This window comes from Haliotis rubra, unplaced genomic scaffold (genome assembly GCF_003918875.1).
Source record: "Haliotis rubra isolate DU_JTF1 unplaced genomic scaffold, ASM391887v1 Scf23, whole genome shotgun sequence".
Taxonomy (NCBI): domain Eukaryota; kingdom Metazoa; phylum Mollusca; class Gastropoda; order Lepetellida; family Haliotidae; genus Haliotis; species Haliotis rubra.
In genome coordinates, this window is record NW_025766336.1 from 3,210,249 (window position 1) to 3,231,407 (window position 21,159).

Sequence of the window (21,159 nt, forward strand, 5' to 3'; positions counted from 1 at the left end):
AGCTTGTTATTACTGGGTGTACTGTTTCCAGAATGACCGCAGCAAGGGCAAGGAGACTCTGTTGAAGCTGAACGATGCCATCACTCTGCTGGAGAAACAGATGCAGGAGAACAAGAAGCAGGTGGACAAGATACTGTCGGCAGAAATCAAGTCAAGGCATGTTTTCTACTAGTTTGTCACACAGCCCATGAAACACATTATTTCCTCTTCCGCCCAGCCCTTTCTGCAGTGCAAAAAGCTCTAATCAAGCCAGTCTTTTCTTCAGCCTCTGAATCTGCTACCTCAAAGGGGCTCCTTTTCACCTGATTTGAAGTTACATGTTTTTATCAAAATTATATATTTTCAGCAACTAATTAATTTTGGAAAGAGTCAAATTTTGAAAGCAAATTGCAAAATTGTTTATCAATACTCTTGATAATGTTCATAGGCAGTGTTAAGGAGGAGCCTTGAAGTAATGTGTGTTGTAGTCTAGTCTTACAACCCTATAATGCTTTATTTTTCCTTATCCTGACTCATGCTTATTTGCTTTCTCATCCTCTCTTCCGAATGGTCAAGTGGAAACTTGAATCCCTTCAAATCCCCTGAAGCGAACGCACAACCACTCACCCTGAATTACCTCCCTTTTCCCGCCCAAACTGGCACATGACCCACCATGCCTTGCTCATCACTCTCTCCTCTAACATCGCTTGGGCGGTCACTTCAGGGTCCCTTCGCGCTTATAACTTCAAATATTTTGGATATATAGCACCTGCTTTGGTGGACAGTAAGACAGTAAGATCGAATGTTTGCGGTGGAACCTATTTGAGAGAGCCAGAGTACGATCTTCATCTCTACGTGGATGCGTCCCTCCAAGGCTGGGGGGCACATCTCAATGACGAGGTTGCAGCAGGGCAGTGGTCACAAACAGAGAAGAGTCTGCACATAAACCAGCTAGAACTGAAAGCAGTAATAGAAGCAAGTCTATATTGGATGGCGCAGTTAGAAGATCAGGTCCTGATGATACACACGGACAACTCCACGGTGGCCTTTTACATAAAACTGCAAGAGTCCACGAGATCAGCGCCGTTGCTTCAACTGACGTTCCAGCTGTTTGACATCGCAGACGAAATCAACCTGAAGATGAGGGCTTGCCACATCCCAGGGGCAAAGAACGTCCTAGCCGACGCCCTATCCAGACCAGTACGGCCGTCTCCCACAGAGTGGAAGTTACATCCAGAAGTGTTCCAGTGGGTAACAACTCAACTAGGCCGTCCCCTCATCGACCTGTTTGCAACCCGTTTCAACAAGCAGGTGACAACGTTCGTCTCGCCAGTGCCAGACCCGCTGATTGGGCTGTCGACGCCTTAGCCATATCCTGGGAGGGAATGAAGGCCTACGCCTTCCCTCCACCGATCCTACTACCTCAAGTATTACGCAAGATCAACCAGACGAGGGTGCTACAACTGATTTTAGTAGCGCCTTATTGGCCAGTGAGACTATGGTTCCCAGACCTCATAGATCTTCACGGCGAACCAGTTCTACGATTACCAGATTGGCCGAACCTACTCGTCCATCCTCACACCAAGCAGTGTCACGGCAACCCAGAAGCGTTCCAGTTACAATGTGTTATGGAGCATATTGCGGAATATTGCTAAAAGCTGCGTAAAACTAAAATCAGCCAGTCAGTTGAAGAATCGAGGTTACTCCACTAGAGCAGCCAAGGCTGTGACCTTGGCCCTATGAAGATCTACACGTAACCTGTATGATGACAAGTGGAGAAGTTTTGACCAGTATGCTGTTCAACAGGGGTTCACAGCCAGAAAGGCGACACATCCACAAGTAGCAGACTACTTGTGTCATCTGAGGTCCACTAGACATCTGAAGAGCTCTACGCTGTCTACATACCTTGCGGCAATCAGCTCGGTCATCACCATGAAGACAGGGGTGAAGTTGAGGAAGGTGCCTGAACTAGTGGCCCTGCTGGGATCTTTTAAGTTGGAAGATCAACAACAGAAGTTCAGAGCACCAGCATGGGACCTCAACATAGTGTTGCAGCACCTCATCAGTGATGTATACGAACCGCTGACATTTGAGTTATTAACTCAAAAGACGATATTCCTCCTCGCCTTGGCTACTGCTGCTCGGATGTCAGAAATACACGCCCTTGACTTCAGCCGTACGAGATTCGACACGGGAAGAAGGGAAGCAGTCCATCTAGGCCTTAGATGGGACTTTATAGCCAAGAACCAGCTACCGGGCCAACCGGATCGTCAGTTCTACGTTCCGACATTATAAACAATCCTGGGTCCAGAAGACACTCAAGATTTATCTTTATGCCCGGTCAGAGTGCTGAGAATCTACTTGCAGAAATCTGCTACGAGAAGAAGGAAGTTCAAGCGTCTATTCATCCCGCTATCGAGCGCTACGACTAGAAGTATCCCGTACAACGATCTCCTTCTGGATCAGAGCAGTGATCCTAAGAGCCTATAAAGCAGCAGGGTTAGAGCCTCCAAGAGCATCAAACCCACATGAAGTTAGAGCTTTGGCCTTGACACTCGCCCTACATGGAAACTGCTCTATATCATCTATAATGGAAGGCTGCATTTGGATGTCAGGCACTGTCTTCGCTAATCACTACCTGAGAGACATCTCCACAGAAGACGTATCAGGGATACACCAGTTCGGCCCTCTAGTCGTAGTGCAACAACTCACCGCACCATACCATACCGTACGTTGAAGAAACTCACCCTTGTCACGTAGATTTGTTGACGCCAGGCAACTATCCATTGCCATCGGCTGAGAGTCCATGTTTCCCTGACTTACGAGATAAGTCAGCGCATGAGTGATACATAGACTCAGTTATGGTAAAGTTCTTACCGTAACATATTGGGTCGTTGCAGATATCTAGACAACCAGGCGTCTAGTATACTAAATCCACAAAACTTACGAATGTATAAGAAGGTGGTCCCCCGACAAGCATCAAGAAATATTGAAGTTAGCCACAGAATAAGAAAATTCCAAGGGGGTATATATATCAAGTGAACGCTGACTTGAATACAATCATACAGGGAATCCCGTTAGGTGGGTTGACCCACCACCCATTCCGTCGGATTCAGTAAGCAAATAAGCATGAGTCAGGATAAGGAAAAATATGTAATTTTTATGATAAAATTAATATTTTATACTTATCCTGACTCATGAGATGAAGCCCTCCCAACCGTCCCCTCTCACTACACAGGTTTCCCTGTCAACCTGCGTTCGTCTTATAGCGGAGAGAGTGAGGGGCAAGGCATGGCGGGTCACGTGCCAGTTTTGGTGGGAAAAGGAGGTAATTCAGGGTGAGTGGTTGTGCGTTCGGCTTCAGGGAATTGAAGGGATTCAAGTTTCCACTTGACCGTTCGGAAGAGAGGATGAGAAAGCAAATAAGCATGAGTCAGGATAAGTATAAAATATTAATTTTATCATAAAAATTACATGTTTTATACATCAGGATTTGGATATGGATCCTTTGACATTTCTCTTTCATTTCAAACACTGGAATGGTATAAGATATAGTGTATGTGAATGGTGATATCATGCTTTTTCGGTCCATTATGGATATTCGAAATCAAAGAATGGCAAATGAAGTTCATCAAATCTAGTTACTGACTCGTTTAGCAAAATGTGAAATAGACAATGGAAATGGTATTTAACAGGGACTTGTGTAATAATTTAATTATAACTCACTTAAACTTTGCAAATTATGTAAATTCAATGTTGAAAATTGCATTGTTGCTATATATGTGGCATATGCTTACAACACTAGCTGATGATAGGACCATGTTCTATCCAAGTAAAATGAGGCAATAACGCATGCAGCTTTTTTCCTAGATGAATTATAAAAACTGATTGCAATGAGATGATCTCTTCATCAAGTTATGTCAAGCTGTGTATGTGATTTCATAACAATCACAGATAGTTTATCCGTTATGGAGTTTTTAAACATTACCTGATGACAAAGAGGCATTATGTCTAAACTGTCCACTAAGTCAAAGGGGTACTACTCTCAATTACAACACTAAGTTCAAGGCTGTAAGTCTGTGGTGTTATGTGAAAACTACTAGTGTCAATCAGAGTAGATTATCCCTCTGGGAGTAATGTAACTGTTTGCAGAGTGCACTTGTACAGTGATACAGATACCACCTTCAAATGATCAGTTAATGACAAAACTAGCCCTGCTCACACAGGTTATAATAACGCAATGTTCAATAAAGATGTATTGTTTATGATACAGATGATCTCTTCATGATATGTTTGGTCTATCAGCACGATACCCATGCTCTTGGGCATCACTAGAGAGACAAACACCTTCATGTCACTTTGCATTTTCTCCCTCATTCAGCTGACATACAATATGGCTGAAACACTGTTCAGGGGTATAACAAACCCACTGTCTGATAGATGAAGTTGATGTAGAAGTCTGTTTTCCCAGTTCCCTGTGTTGATGGTGTGTTGCTGTTGTAGGAAGGAGAGGGAGAAGTCTGTTTTCCCAGTTCTCTGTGTTGATGGTGTGTTGCTGTTGTAGGAAGGAGAGGGAGAAGTCTGGTTTCCCAGTTCTCTGTGTTGATGGTGTGTTGCTGTTGTAGGAAGGAGAGGAAGAAGTCTGTTGTCCCAGTTCCCTGTGTTGATGGTGTGTTGCTGTTGTAGGAAGGAGAGGGAGAAGTCTGTTTTCCCAGTTCCCTGTGTTGATGGTGTGTTGCTGTTGTAGGAAGGAGAGGGAGAAGTCTGTTTTCCCAGTTCCCTGTGTTGATGGTGTGTTGCTGTTGTAGGAAGGAGAGGAAGAAGTCTGTTTTCCCAGTTCTCTGTGTTGATGGTGTGTTGCTGTTGTAGGGGAGTGACCACCCAACTCAATGACCACACAGACAAGGTAAACATTTACCGCGACGCTATAGGCACCGGGTAGCTTTTAGTGGTTGTAGAGTTTGGTTATCACACTGCAGACCAAGGTTCAATTTTCAAATGAGTACAAAGTGAGAACTTATCTTTTACAATCATTTGCAATATGTGAGCAGCATATTATCTCAGTGAGCACCATTAAACCTGAAGGTACAGACACATGACTGTTCATTTCTTGTGAAGTATGTAATATTGACTCTAATAATTCCAAAGAATATGAAGGGTGAGTGGTAAAAACTGAAAATGACATGGAAACAAAGTGGTTTGAGAACACACAGTCCAGCTAGAAATCAATGTTTTAAGCCATGTTTTTCAAGGAAAAATCTTTGAAGCGCAGCCTCTTGTCCATTAAAAGCCTACTTTGAGATGGAGATGATAATTTATTTATCAGTAGTAAAGGGCAACGTATTTATGTAACATTTTATAGTGGTGTGTTTCTAGTGTAGTGCTTGAAAAAATATTTCTGGTCAATATCTCCAGATTGGTTCAATTTGGATACCAAAAAAAGTCATGTTGGAAACCCCAAAAAGGTGTGTTTTGTTTGTTTACACCTGAGGAAGAGAGAGCTGGACACACTAAACAGCAGTTTGTGAATGTATTTCTGAAACAAGTATGTGTTAAACTATTTCTAGGTACGGAAAGAGGTGAAAGATTTGTTGAGAGAACAAGATCAATCATCAGCCCGTGCCATGACAGATATGGATGCTCGCTTGCAGAATATGAATAGGAAAGTGTCTGGCATTGAAGGTGATGTCAATACCAAGGTCAACAAGGTAGGTAACTCTTCCTGATAAGTGTTTGTTACATAGATGGGGTGTTATGGATATGTTGGTGTATTAATGATGTAGTGGATGTTTTGTGTATATGCAAAAATGAATATATGAAACCATGGTGCATGTGAATACTGTGTAAAGCTATTTCATTGACTTTTAGTTAATACGCTCAGTTAACTTGTTAAGGAGACAGTGGGGTAGGCCAATGGTATATGTGTTCATTCTTCATACCTAAAGCCCATGTTCGATTCCCCACTTGGATTCTATGTGTGAAGCCAAATTTTGATGTCCTGTGACATGATTTTGCTGAAGTACTTCGGAAAACAGTGTAAAAACCTTTTTAACTGTGGTCAGAATGTTTTAACCATATATCATTATAAGTAAGATAGATATTAGATCAGGTTTCATTGTGTCCTGTATGTACATATTCCTGTCATGCATGCATTGAATATCAAATGTTGTGTATTAATATCTTCAGCTTGCATTGCTAAGTAACCCAGAGGTATATCAACAATCATTAATATGTGTTGTTTCAAAGTCCTAGCTATTTATATTACTTTTTAAAACAGCTATTGCTGTATCTGTATCCTTCTATTCATTTCATATGTGCTGATACGTGTACAGATGATTTGTTAGCATGCTGCATGCTGATGCCATGTCCATAAATGTCCATATGTCCTTATGTTTATGTCCATGACATGTTCAATGGATGTCCTTGTCTGTATAGCGTCCTGCATGACATGTTGTGATTAAAATAAGTTATTATTTCATGCTTACCATACCCACATTATTCCTGCATGTACAATTATTAAAATATTTTTTTCTTTTTAAATATATTCATATACATCCATGTCATAACTTTTCAAAGTAGCTGGCATTTTTCACTGAAGTGAAACCAGCTGATATTTGCTTTATGTTCAGGGCTCCAGATAATTTTTCAACATCAGGAGTATGTACTGCTTATTTTTTCAATACAGTAGAACTGGAAATCTTAAGAGTACATTTAGAGTACTGAATGGAATTTCATGGCGTATCTGTAACCTTGTCTTTCGTTTCATATATGCACCACAACATTGCTACTCTTGTGTAAACAGGTCAATAAACAATAAAACAATACGTTTTCAGATAAATACCTCTGTAAATGATCTTAAGACCGTACACCATTGCTGTGGTGCGTATCTGCTACGTTTCCTTAATTATTTCCTACCATATCGTGCATATTTTGTATCTGTACATACGCAGATACGGCCCTTATCTGGAGCCCTGATGTTAATAATTTGCAATAATCTGTAATTCTTTCGTTTTTACCTTTGATAACTACAGTATCAAATAAATTTTAACTAATGCATAAATGGATTATCCATTTTGATTTTACAATCTTCATGCTAAGGCATTATAATATTGTTTCTTCAAGGTATGCTAATATCTACTTTTTTATAATTTGTGGAAGATGAAAAGCTTTTTTCACACCTTTCCACATGAAAACTGCTTGTTTTGTGAGTAGTATGCGCCGCTATCCAATATTTGGAGATACGTCAACTGGCGGCAAACACAGTTACTGAGACCATAGGATTTATACTTGAGACAGGTTCTTATTTGTGTTCAATATGTCAATGATGACATAGACAAGTTATTCACTGGTATTCACTGGTAAACTCTTAAAATGTTGGGGTTTTTTCCGATCATTTGAGATCAATTTGCATTTATCACTTAAATCACAGATTAACTAGATTTTTCGTCTTAATAGTGTAATTTTATGATTCCTCTTGATGTAAATTCCCGAGCAATGTAAATTTTTGTTTGAGAGAATGACCTTACATTTATATAATACATCTTATATATTTCTTTACTTGCTGCTTGGCAGAGACAGGAACTTGATCAGGTATACCTTCAAACCTTCAGTTATCTCCCTTCCTGACTAGAAACCCTCATATCATTGCGAATATGTCTGCATGTATTCTCTGTAATCTAATTAGTCGTAATGAGTAGCTGTGTCAAGACTGAGTAGTATTCTTAGATAATGAGGAAAATCTTTTTTGCTTGTTAATAATATATAACAACAATTCATTTCCTGTCCGACTCGGATTCAGTGGTGATTCTTGATGAAACAAGGTTTCCCCAGCACCTCTATGCTTGTCTTTATCAGTGACTGAATGGATCAGATCTGGCTGACTGACTGACAGGTTGATTGCATATAATTGTTTCCAGTGGCATGGATTGATGCTCATAATGTTAGTCACTTGTTTATCTGGTCCGGACTCAGTCATTTATAAAAACCAAAGTCATATACAGTGGAAGCTGTCTAAACCAGCACTCATTGGGACTAAAGAAATAAGCCGGATTGTACAGATGACATGGTTACCTCCGACTAGAGTTGAACAAGTTTTGTCACTCTCATATACATTGTTCTATCACAATAAAACATGTCAACTCACCAGTTACATGTACAAGTATACCCATGCTGAGTTAAGATTAAAATGTTTTTGTTGGCAACCATTTCAACGCAAGATTAATTGGTGACAATACACATCCAGTCGACTCCTCGCCATGCGCCGGATTATATAGCGCTGATTACAGTATAAACCCATATTAGGGCGGTTCATTTCATGCCGAAATCCGGAATTGACAGCTGCCGGATTGCAGACCTATTAAATGATGATACATGCACTAGCCACAGACGGGACTCAGTGCACTAGATGTATTGGCAGATCATTACAAAACATAACCCGTGAAGATCCGGGGTTAGAATCGGTCTTCAGCAACCCATGTTTGTCATAATAGGTGACTCATGGGATCGGGTGTCCAAGCTCGCTGACTTAATTGACGCATGTCATTGTTTCCCAGTTGAGTAAATCAATGCTCAAGCTGTTGATCACTGCATTGCCTGGTCCATACTAATTATTTTAAAGACCACTGCCATGTATATGACCAATATTTTTTTTATGGATTTCAGCTTTTCTATTCTTTACAAACAACGTTTCGGGACCATGACAGATCCCTGAGTTCACCTGATGAAGGGATCTGTTATGGTCCCGAAACGTTGAGTGTAAAGAATAAAGAAGCTGAAATCCATAAAAAATATCTTGGACATCTATATGCAACTTCTAAATGCTGCTAGAAGACATCACTGCCAAATAGCTGGATTATTGTTAAGTGTGCCATTAAAAAAAAAAACAATCAACAATCAATTATTAGAAAACACATTTACCATTTTGACACTGATTTTAAGGGTCAAGTTTGGGGGTCGGCTTATAGACGGTAATATACAGGTAATGCCTGTGTCAAACATTGCATGAAACAGATGGTTTGAAATCTGTAAATTAGATTGAAGAAAATGGTTTTGAAATATGATGCGAGTTTACTAAAATCTGTTTCTATTTTCTACATTGCATGTCTTTATAACAAACCCTGCTACTAGGCATAGAGTAGGAAGAGTCATGGGTGCTGCTGCCCCATGTTGAGCTGACTGTAGTATTCTGTTTGAAGAGGATTTATTCTCATTCTGGTAACATTCCAAGTGAGGACTAGTACATTTAATTGTCCCTGTAGTTTTCACATGAAATAAGGTTTAGGTCACTTCCGATGTCTTTGATATAAGGGTTCAAATACATGATCCATTTCCAATTAGATAGTAATAGTCCAGAAATAATGTCATTTCAAATATGGATATGAATGATGAAGGTCCTATATCAGGTTCTTCAAGGTTTCTTCATTATTCCATGGTAAAGTGTGGTAAACATTTTCACCAGCTTCATGTCTTGTACATCAGTAGGTCATTATCTTTAAAGACACATAATCAGATTTGTTTTGGTTAAAAATGTGAAAACACAGTGCAGATTTCAAAGTTACTTGGAAATCTTTGTGCATTTTCCTTTAATGTCATGGCCTGTATGCATTTTGATGTGACTCTGTGCAGGTTAAGATACAGATCACCACTGATATCGGGCATCTCAGTCACAGTAACAAATTCACCACATTTTTAAAAAATACTTGCCTACTGAAATTATAAACATTGCAAACAATGTTTATAACTGTATATCATTTGAAGCAGTTGATGAATATTAAATGAAGATGTAGAGAACTATATTGTTTCTGCAGTGTGACAGTATTTGCAGTATGTTGCGAAGAGCCCTGAATGCATGTCATGAGGTTGATGTTGTGGTTGTTATGGAGACGTGTGTTGTGTTCCAGGCTACCACAACTATGGGTGAGAACCTACGAGAGAAGGTTGCCTCCATCACACTATGGCAGGACGTCACCAGTCAGACCATCCGGGAACTGAATGCCAGCCTCCAGGCTCTACCCAATGATGTGAGTCACAGAAAGACACATGACCAGGACATGTTTTCAAGTTGTGAAAGAATCCTGCTTGTGAATATATGACATGCACTGCCTGTTTCAGATTGATGCTGTTGAGGAGAAGCAGCGCCTAATGAAGTCCGACCTGACAACACGTCTCCAAATGGAAACTGACCATAGGTAGGGACAGATCCAATATCTGGAGTGTCACAATCCATCTTTAGAGTGGTACCATTAACATAGCAGCAAACAGTAAGACCACCACAAAGAGAAACACTACCACTACTGCTAACAAATACACAAATATAGACACAACCATTACTTCAACTACAATCACAAACTCCAACCATAAAATCCCAAATATTACTTCATCGACACAGCAATTACCAAAACAACAAACACAATCATGCTACAAGCACAAACACAGCTATTACAATCCAAACAGAAACATTTATTCCACAAATGCAGTCATCTGTTTCTCTGCTATTCCATTAGTTAACATCCAACTGTTCCATTTGTAACCATCCATAGGTAATGATACATCTGTTACTGCATGTTAATCCATGTCATCATGCATCTGTTACCATCTGTTATCTTCCTGTTATAGCATGTCTATAATTTACATGTTATATATACGTTACTATGTTGTCATGTTTCTGTTACTGTCCATCTGTTATCACACATATGTTACTTCCATATGTTAAAATGAAGTTACATGTATTATATCTGTTACCACATGCTGCAATCTACATGTTATCGCACATGTTACCTCCATGTTTTCATACATTACCATCTGCTACCATTCAAATGTTATCGCACATCTATGACATTCACCTTATATCTGTTATGTACAGAAATCATCTATAAGTCACCATCCATCTCTTGTTATACACATGTAACATGCATGTTATCATGCACCTGTTTCCATTGGTTACCAAGCATATGTTATCATCCATCTGTAATGTCCTGGTGATGTCTCCCTATGTCCCTATGTGTTCCAGACTGCGTGACGTCGATAATCTCAAAGATGAGATCCAGCTTCTGAAGAACAGGAAGCCCACAACGAAGGGTGTCACATCTGCTGAGCTGGAAACTGTAAGTTTCTTTACTCTCTGGAACATGGGTTTATTTGCCTGTTTGTTTCGTCAGATATGAAAGTGAAGTTTACATTCATTGGTATCAGTGTCAGAAAATCCATCTTTCTACTATGAATTCTGGTTGTTCTGTAATATTTTTGTGTTATATGTCTTGTAAACTATATCAGTCTTTATATATACAGTTATTTATGAATTAATTTTGTGTGACAAGTTGATTAGGTTTTACTAAATATCATCTGTCATGTGCAGGAATCATCCATAAGTTACCATCCATGTAATACCCACATTATCAATACCTATTACCATCTGTTATCTTGCATATGAATTAATTTTGTGTGACAAGTTGAGGTATTTGTTGAATAGGCATATACATTCTGATCATGGCAGTTGTTTCAGCTCTGGACAGTTTTACATTACATATTCTGTTATTGTGTTTTATGCAGGATCAAGAGCGAAAGGTTATTTGGATTCTTTTAGATACAAGATCAAAAGAATTAGTATTTCACCAATCAATCTTTCTTACATCGTAGCAAATGTAGCAGAATCACTCTATAGAAGTGGACCACACTTGAGAGATCACACCAAGCAAATCACTGAAGAACAATTAGGGTCTAGCTAGTCCTCCAACAACACCATCACTCACTTCACATCCCCCAAGAGCTGTAGTGTTCATCATTCCTCTTCTTCTGAATCAATGTCCGTCAGGCTTCGTACACATCTCAAATCGTCATTGGTTTAGTTTCATTCATTCTTCCTCCATTTGACACAAAGTGTTTGTGTTTTGTGAGTGTCTAAATTTGTTCAGTATACTACACATACTGTGGGCATGTTTGTCAAAGATACAGCAATTAACTGTGCAGAGTTACCTCCCTTAGTTGTGCAGATTTGCAGCCAGTAGGTGTGCAGAGTTACTTCCCTTACTTATGCAGAGTTGCATCACATAAGTGTGCAGAGTTGCATCCAATAGTTGTGCAGAGTTACCTCCCATAGTTGTGCAAGTATCTGATCAATGTTCCATTATTCAAACTGATAAACATCTACAACATACATCACTTTGGCAGTTCCCACATTAGGGGGCATATTGCGATAAACCTGAGATGTTGTTCAAAGTGGCATTAATCACAGATTACTTTTTGCGTATCTAACATTTTAAATGCGTAATTGGTACGCAACAATGATTTTGAAATTTTCTATGCGTATCTGACCCAGATATGCAGCTTATCTGGGCCTCTGACTCAACATCATTCTGCTTTGTCCTTCTCTCAACACCCTGAAGCAAACTAGTCATGTGTTCACACAGACGTTGTTGTATAAATGCAAGAAATGGACATTCCAATTTTGTACATATATTTCATGATATAGGTTATGTATTCCGTCAGCAGGTATTTCAGTATTTGTGATGTTTTATTAGCATATGATTATTTTGAAATAGGACCATAAGATACTAGCCCGGGTAAGCAGCATGCATCACAGTGTGACAGGCATGGGTGTCATGTTGGAGTGGGCATGGTACAATATTACTCGCCATCAGTCTCATCAAAGTCTTCCCAGTATGATTCCTCTCTGTGTGATGATGTGAAGACTCCTCCATTGTAGGTCACGCCAGGTGATCTTTCTATTCAGCCAGGCAGAATCAAGTCTTATGTATTCTTAGCACAAGTGAGCAATGCATGACACTTATCTGGTTTTGGCATCTTAAAAACAAATGTTCCAAATGCATAAACATACAGCCATGCTGTTATTTATATATTTTACATCCTGTCATTTCTGAGTGCTCTGGCATATAACTGCCCAAAAGGTTGTACTATAAAGGGGTATTTGTGTTCTGTGGCAGTTTTGTTTTTGCAGATCGACCAAATTTCGAAATATGGACCTAAAAGACTAAAGTCATTTTATAAAGCTTGCTTCTGATTAGCTTAAGAACTTGCTCATCCTTTAGTTGATGAAGTTCACCAAGGATTCACCTGCTGCAACCTTCAATGGGGATGATGTCAGATTTTGATGCAGAGACATCTGGTATCAGAGCTGAGATCTGATTTTGATGAGATTGATCATACCTGTGTGTGTCCATATTGATGTACTGGACATAGTTGATTCCTTGCATGCCAGATTTCTGTATGATAATCCCAGGATGTCAATATACAGGAAATATGCATATGTATTGATTACAATTCATACACATGTTCTAGACTTGGGACAAATATCACTGAAGATAATTCTACAGTGTATTGGTTCATTATAGATGTATGTATGAATTGACCACATCTTAGGAAGCATCTCTTCTCTTGCTGCATCACCACATTTAGCTTGTGCTCTATTCATGTACAGGCATTGGCCAGAAGTTCACATAAAACACGTCTTCCTAGGTATCCTGTATCAAGTCAGTGTAGGACATAATTCCAGAAAAGTAATTCTGAACCAAATTTGTGCTTACCTGTTTCATTTATCTTTCACACTTAAGATCTGCAGAAGATAAAGTTTCACAAATACTTTCATACACTGACAAGGTGAAATTGTGAACTGTGAAGATTTGAAGCCTTGTCATATAATGTGTGAAGTTAAAAAAGGAAATTACAATGTTTTAGTTATTTGTTTTAACCCGACATTCTAATATTTCAATGATGTGATAGTGGCAAGACACTCCAGTGCCTGATATTTGAGACTAATCCACACATCAGTGAATGATGACACACGATCAGCCAAGTCAGTGTTTCTGACCACCCAATCCACTCAATTGCCTCTCATGACCAGATTACGACCTGTGATGATCCGGGTTAGAATTGGTCTTCAGCAACCCATGCTTGTTGTAAGAGGCGACTAACAGGATCGGGTGGTCAGGGTCGCTGACTTGGTTGACAAGTGTCACGTATCCCAATTGCGTAGATCAATGCTCATGATGTTGATCACTGTATTGTCTGGTCCAGACTCAATTATTTACAGACCGCTGCCATATAGCTGGAATTTGTTGAGTGCGACAATAATCAACAACCCAATCCAACAGCATAGATTACTGGAGACCCATTCTAACTTGAAATCCTCTGCACGTACAAAGTTGAATGATATGCTATGAAGTAAAGAGTCAACCTGCAATGGATGATTACTGTTTGTGAACTCCCTACGGCCAATGCCTGTACATTGTCCTGGTGAAGCTCTCCTGACACACCACTCTCTGCTTGTCACCTCATGAGAGGAAGCTGTATGTCTATACATTAGACTGTTCCTGCTACACTGTGAGGACCGAATGCTATATGTAACCGTTTGTGTTGTCCAGTGGTGTCACCTGTGTGTTCTATTTGTGTTCAGTGTACCTTTGTCTGGTCAAAACATTATAATCATAATAATACTGCATGACAAAATAATGCAGATGTATGTATGAAGAAATGTGAAATGGTACAAAAGTCAGACCACATTTATGTTTTTATGAAGTATTGAATGATGAGGATAATATGGATGGGGCAAAGGTTTAGCATGGTCAAAACTGTGTATTTTCCTTATCCTGACTCATGCTCTTTGCTTGTCTTCTTCTTCTTGCGAACATAGTGGAACACTTGTATCTCCTTATTTGAAGCCCCTTCAAAATAAAATCACTAATTGGTACTCACCACGAGTTGCTCCCCTTTGTCTCCCTGGCGGAAAGGTGTCGCCACCCTCTGGCCATGTGCTCCACTCTCCTTCTTCAGCCCAGTGAGCAGGATGTGAGAGCCTTGTGTCTCCTTACACACCATATCCTTTGATAATCTCTTAGTTTTACCTCCTCATAGGTTACTATAGAGGTATAGCTAGTATCCTTTACTATTTGTATTGATTAATTATCGTATTTCTACCGTTTATTCACGTGTATTCGTGATTGTTCAGCTAGCTTTACGCTGATGAAAATCTGTACGATTTGTAGATTACGCTTTTCTGCCTCCGATCCACATGTAATATGCCCTAGTTGTTCTACTGTGCGCTTAATTCACGCTGCAGTTACTGCATTAATTTATCTCATTCTGCATTTAATAAATATCATCTTTAAGGCCTTTAAGACGCGCTGCAGATAGATCACGCAAACAAGGGCAAAACATGGCAGAGAGTCCAGATATTCCATCCAGTCAGCTGCTAGCGATCGAATTCTCTCCGCCTGGTGTTCTGCTAGAGACCCCTGCGGCAGAGGAACGTGGGACGCAGTCCGCTTCCTCGAAGAAACGACCGCCTCCCCAGACATCCCGGCCATTGCAGACTAAGTCTAAGAGGGCCTCATCGCCGCCGCCTCAACGCAGATTGAGGGACACCCAGGGCAGCGCAGACTTCCAAAGGGAAATCTACGAAGACAGCAAGAACTTTCTCAGCCGAGATCGCTCCAGCAGCAGAGTTGGGCCTCTACGATGATCAGCCGATAATCATCCCCGACTTACGGCAGAAGAAGCGACCGGTGTCAGCGACTGTGACTTCTGCAGAGATCACCATGCAGCCTGATGCCTCTCTACACCGACGCCAGACGCCATTGATGTGAACCCCATCGCAGAAAAGACGCCCGGCGACTTCGTCCACAGATCATCCCAGAAGACATGATGCGCAGATTATGAACATCATGGAGGACCACTACAAACCGCGCAAGCAGGGTCCGAGCCTTCGCGAAGGCTCCAACGTAGACAGCACCCCAGAGGCACCCCTCACAACGTGAGCAGCCAAGACGATGTCACCTTCGCTGAAGGAAGTCCCAGCACCACCTTGACGGCGGACCTAGATGTACAGCCTTCGCAAGGCCTTCGCTGGCGAGAGATCATCACCATCTTCGATTTCATCTCTAGATATGGACTCAGACCATCAGACATCACGGAAGCCTTCGCTGGCGTCATATCATCGATCCCCGGACCGGACGCAAATGAAGCTTCAAGGCATTCGCTGGCGACATATGATTCCAGATCTTCATCGCCTAGAAGAACATCGAGGGATCGCCGAAGAGCTTCGCTAAGCTATCAACATTCACCTCACAAGTCTCCGAGAAGATCATCCCATAGACGATCTCCACTTCGCTCATCACCAGGTTGATCACCCGTCCAGATCTCCACATAGAGCGCGCGCACAAGTCAACTAGATCGCCACAAACCTCATCAGATATACAGACAGCTACACGCAGTCCCCGGCGAGCATCTACAATTTGTTAATGATGATGGTTTTGAGGATGATGGAGGAATCATATTTTCTGATGCAGAGATACGGTATTGGATGGTCAATAACCTAGATCTCACATCACCATCTAAAAGTGGCAATACAGCTCAGACGATTTGATGAAGGAAGATGATCCAGATGCAATCACTCTACCCCGATCGACCTGATTATGGCAGTGCCACAGAATCTAGATGCAGCTTTCCAGAAAGCTACGAAAGTTCAGATACCACATCTGCCCAACTTTCGCCAAGAAGTTCTCCACGATAACATGGACTCCTTCTACAAGGCCCAGGACATCGATGAGAACTATAAGATCATCAGCGATGTAAAGAACAAGATTTACAAGATGGATGATCGCAAGTTGGCTCATATAGAAACCATGACGAGACGATGTTCTTTGGGTTAAATAGATCTAGGACGATCAATGAGACTCTTATTACTAGATTCGGATTCCACGACGGAAGATGATAGAATGATTTATTCTGCCTTACTTATGCAAAAAGAAAGATCAGCAGTTTTAACGGATCATCTTACATCTGTTTCAGCAGCATTGACCTTAGCTCGTCAGTCAAGGCCTCCTCGCCTCCTGTAATTGGGGAGAACTTTACAGCCCCACTTTATACAGCCCTGGTCGCACAACATCCATCTTTGATTTGAGAAATCGACAAAGTCGCCAAGGAAGTCTCTAAGGATTCCAGGGAAGTCCTTATGATTAGATCGATGGACACACTAGCCAGCGCCATTCGTCAGACTTCACAAAGATACTCAGGCAGATCTAAGTTCACGGGCCTACAAAGAGCAAGAGACAGGAAGATAGCCAGCTCTAGAGGTAAAGATTCTTTCGCATTTCCCATATGGCAACTATAGAGGAGGATCAGGAAGAGGCAGGACACCCAGAGGTTCCCGCAATTATAGACGCTTGAAACACAGGTTCGAACGACTGGAGTCTTCCACCCCAGCCGCTCCAGTACAGCCAGCTCAAGTGGGTGGACGCCTCCAACTACACTGGGAAAACTGGGGAATATTGCAAGACCCTTACGCCTCCAACATTCTTCAACACGGATTTCGTGATCCCTCTACAGGCCAAGCCTCCGCTGGACAATCAAACCCCCCAAGTTCGATTTACAGTTTAAATAACAACTACCAAAGATAAGAGAGGCTGTTTCATCACTCCTATCCAAACAGGCCATAGAAGTAATAGATCAAGCAAACGTCGAACCAGGTTTCTACTCCCCAGTTTTCCTAGTTCCCAAGAAAACTCCACGAGAAATACAGACTCATCTACAACATGAGCTTTTTCAACAAGAACTATCTACGAAACCAATCGAAGTTTCTCAAGATGATACATTTACCTCGAGAGTTACGCCAGATGATTCGTCCTATGGACTACATGGGCAGCATAGATCTACAGGATGCCTACCTGCACATCCCCATTCATCCCGATTCCAGGAAATACCTACGATTTACTCTAGAAGGGCTACTTTACCAGTGGAAAGTACTCCCATTCGAATATCATCAGCCCCTGGCTATTCACGAGGATAACGAAAACCGATTATCAAATTTCTACATCGTCAAAGGGCTACATGTCGCGTTTTACCTCGACGACGGGGATACAAGTAGATCAAGATCCACTGCGTCTCAAACTACAGTTAAATTATATCATAAAGCTACTAACACAACTAGGTTGGTTAGTAAACTTACATAAGTCGGACCTAGTACCATCGCAAGACCTGCAGTTCCTAGGTATTCGATTCATCACAAATCGCAACCGTATTATGGTACCAGAAGACCGTTGGCTCAAGATACAACAGACCATTCCACCAGCTCTACTCTCTCCGTTACCACTCACGACAATGGCAGAGCCTACTAGGTCTTCTCACATCAGCCCAAGACATGACTGTCACAGGCAGATTACAGTTCACGTCCCCTACAGGTCCTTATCAACGCACATCTCAACGATGTACAACCATTCAGTCTACCAAACATCTCAGACACATCTACTATGGTGGACCAAGAAATCGAATGTCTGCGAAGGGATTTGTTTAGCAGAGCAGGAATACAAAACCCATCTGTATGTAGACGCGTCACTCCAAGGTTGGGGAGCTCATCTCACCAACCACACGATATCAGGGTTATGGAATCAGCAAGAATGCAAACTCCATATAAACAGTCTAGAAATGAAAGCTGTAATCAACGCCATTCTACATTGGAGCACATTTCTACAAAATGCGCGTCTAATGATCCATACAGACAATTCGACAGTGGCATTCTACATAAAACAAGCAAGGCTCAACGAGATCGATGAACCTTTTGAACCTAAGCTTTCAACTGTTCGATTTAATACAAGATCTAAATCTACATGTCAGAGCAGTGCACATTCCGGAGCCAGAAATATACTAGCAGACGCTCTCTCTCGGCCTCATCTACCATCACCGACAGAGTGGATGATCAACAGGAAATTTTTGCACAGATAATCAAGCAATTAGGAGCGCCCGGCTAATAGACCTATTCGCCACGCGATTCAACAATCAGCTACCGACATTAAGTGTCACCAGTCCCAGACCCCCAAGCTTGGGCAACGGACGCTCTAAGTCTATCATGGGAAGGCCTCAATGCGTGCAGCGTTTCGCCACCAGCAATAATACCTCAAGTATTACAGAAAATCAGACAAACACAGAGCCTACAACTCACTTTGGTCGCTACCCTACTGGCCGGCCAGAACGTGGTTTCCCATACTAATTCAAGAAATCGGTCAACCAACACTGGAGTTACCCAAGCCGCATAAAACCTGTTAATTCATCCTCACACCAAACAAGTGCACGGAAACCCAGCAATGTTCCAACTACTGCGTATGGACTGTATACAAATGTGTTTAAACAAGAGAGGATATTCTGCCAGGGCGGCAAAAGCAGTCACGCTTTGCCTTACGCTACTCAACTTCGTAACAATGTAATACGACGACAAGTGGCACAGTTTCGAAAATTATGCAACAAAGAAAGGGTTTACAGCAAGAGAGGCTTCACAACCTCAAGTGGCAGACTATTTGTGTTACCTACGCCAAAACAAACATTTAAAAGGTTCAACGATATCAACATATCTTGCAGCTTAGTTCTGTAATCACCATGAGAACGGGTGTCAAATTGACAAGATCTCCAGAGTTACTGGCCTTACTACGAGCTTTCGATTGGAGGACCAAAGCGGAAGTTCCACGCCAGCTTGGGATCTGAATGTAGTGTTACAACACCTCACGAGTGAGGTCTATGAACCTTTGGAATCGACAAACTTTGAATTTCTCTCACAGAAAACACTGTTTCTGCTATCGCTAGCCACAGCAGCAAGAATGTCTGAAATTCACGCCTCTGGATTACGAGAGGATACAGTTTGATGACAATCATAACACAGGCGCACCCTCGGATTAAGATGGGATTTCATCGCGAAAAATCAACTGCCAGGTCAACCAGACAGATTATTCCACATCCCGGCTATCCTCTATTCTTGGATCACAAGATACACAAGACCTATCACTGTGTCCGGTAAGAGCTCAAAGTTTATTCTGACGATCCAAAACAAGGAGAAGATTTCTCAAACGTTTATTCATCCCCTTATCGCCTACTGAATCAAACAGAAGTGTCACGGACCACAATATCTATTTGGATAAGGACTGTCATTCTCCGCCACCTACAAGGCAGCAGGCTTGGACCCACCAACAGCATCAAATCCACATGAGATCAGGGCACTGGCCTCTACCCTCGCCCTACACGGTAACTGTTCCTTGAACACGATTATGGAAGGATGCTATTGGAAATCTAACATGGTATTTGCTAATCACTACCTAAGAGACATCACTACAGAAGATGTCTCTGGCATTCACCATTTCGGACCACTGGTCCTCGCTCAGCAACTGACAGTCCCTCGTGAGGCGTTAAAATATTATCCTCACAAGATTAATATGTATTTTATACATACTCATCTAGCTTATAACTCTCACGGGAGTTTTAGGGCTATGTATATATGTTCAGCTTAAGTATTCAACCTTAAGCATATACTTGGATATAGTCAATTTCAGTGCCTCTATCAGAGTCACCTATATATATATATATAATTTATATGTATTGTTCAATATATTCATAATGTAATTCCCCTTAATGGCTTTATATAACCTATGGTTTTCTTTATACAGGAAACATCCTAAATCTAAGACTTCATGAAGTTCCCGTAGGGGATATTACAGTATATCTATACAAAATCACTAATTATAAATCCAAAGTATTCTGTTACCCACCTCCGTTCCGTAGGATGCTACAAGCAAAAGAGCATGAGTCAGGATAAGGAAAAATATGTAATTTTTAGAGTAAAATTGATATTTTATACTTATCCTGACTCATGAGGTTAGCCCTCCCATCCTCCCCACATAACACTTTGGATTTCCCTGTAAATTCAAGTGTTGGGCTCAAGCAAATCAGGAGAGAGAGTGGAGCACATGGCCAGAGGGTGGCGACACCTTTCCCGCCAGGGGAGACAAAGGGGAGCAACTCGTGGTGAGTACCAATTAGTGATTTTATTTTGAAGGGAGCTTCAAATAAGGAGATACAAGTGTTCCACTATGTTCGCAAGAAGAAGAAGACAAGCAAAAGAGCATGAGTCAGGATAAGTATAAAATATCAATTTTACTCTAAAAATTACATTTTTACATTGACTAAATGCCAGTATTTTTAAAATAACTTGATAAGGTGCCAAACAACTGTGTAGCTTGTTTTCATACACCTTGTGGTCCTGGTTACTCATTTTCGATTGCTGCGAATAGCTGCAGAATTGCTGATGCGGCATACAGCAGTTTCCACTCACTCACTCATTATTCATTTTCGAGACCCGTGAAGATCCTGGGTAGAATACGTCTTCAGCAACCCTTGCTTGCCACAAAAGGC

General features: G+C 41.2%; 1 protein-coding gene across 1 annotated transcript in view; it reads left to right on the forward strand.

The window, feature by feature from the left end:
• LOC124277918 (coiled-coil domain-containing protein 154-like) overlaps positions 1–21,159 on the forward strand; it is a 63,125-nt gene that overhangs the window by 32,138 nt on the left and 9,828 nt on the right. The window contains exons 10-20 of the mRNA XM_046713643.1: positions 32–156; positions 4,483–4,539; positions 4,605–4,648; positions 4,788–4,885; positions 5,547–5,687; positions 6,166–6,189; positions 7,552–7,569; positions 9,879–9,998; positions 10,090–10,166; positions 10,988–11,081; positions 11,527–11,541. Coding sequence (XP_046569599.1) covers positions 32–156; positions 4,483–4,539; positions 4,605–4,648; positions 4,788–4,885; positions 5,547–5,687; positions 6,166–6,189; positions 7,552–7,569; positions 9,879–9,998; positions 10,090–10,166; positions 10,988–11,081; positions 11,527–11,541 — 813 coding nt within the window. The remainder of the gene's footprint in view (positions 1–31; positions 157–4,482; positions 4,540–4,604; positions 4,649–4,787; positions 4,886–5,546; positions 5,688–6,165; positions 6,190–7,551; positions 7,570–9,878; positions 9,999–10,089; positions 10,167–10,987; positions 11,082–11,526; positions 11,542–21,159) is intronic.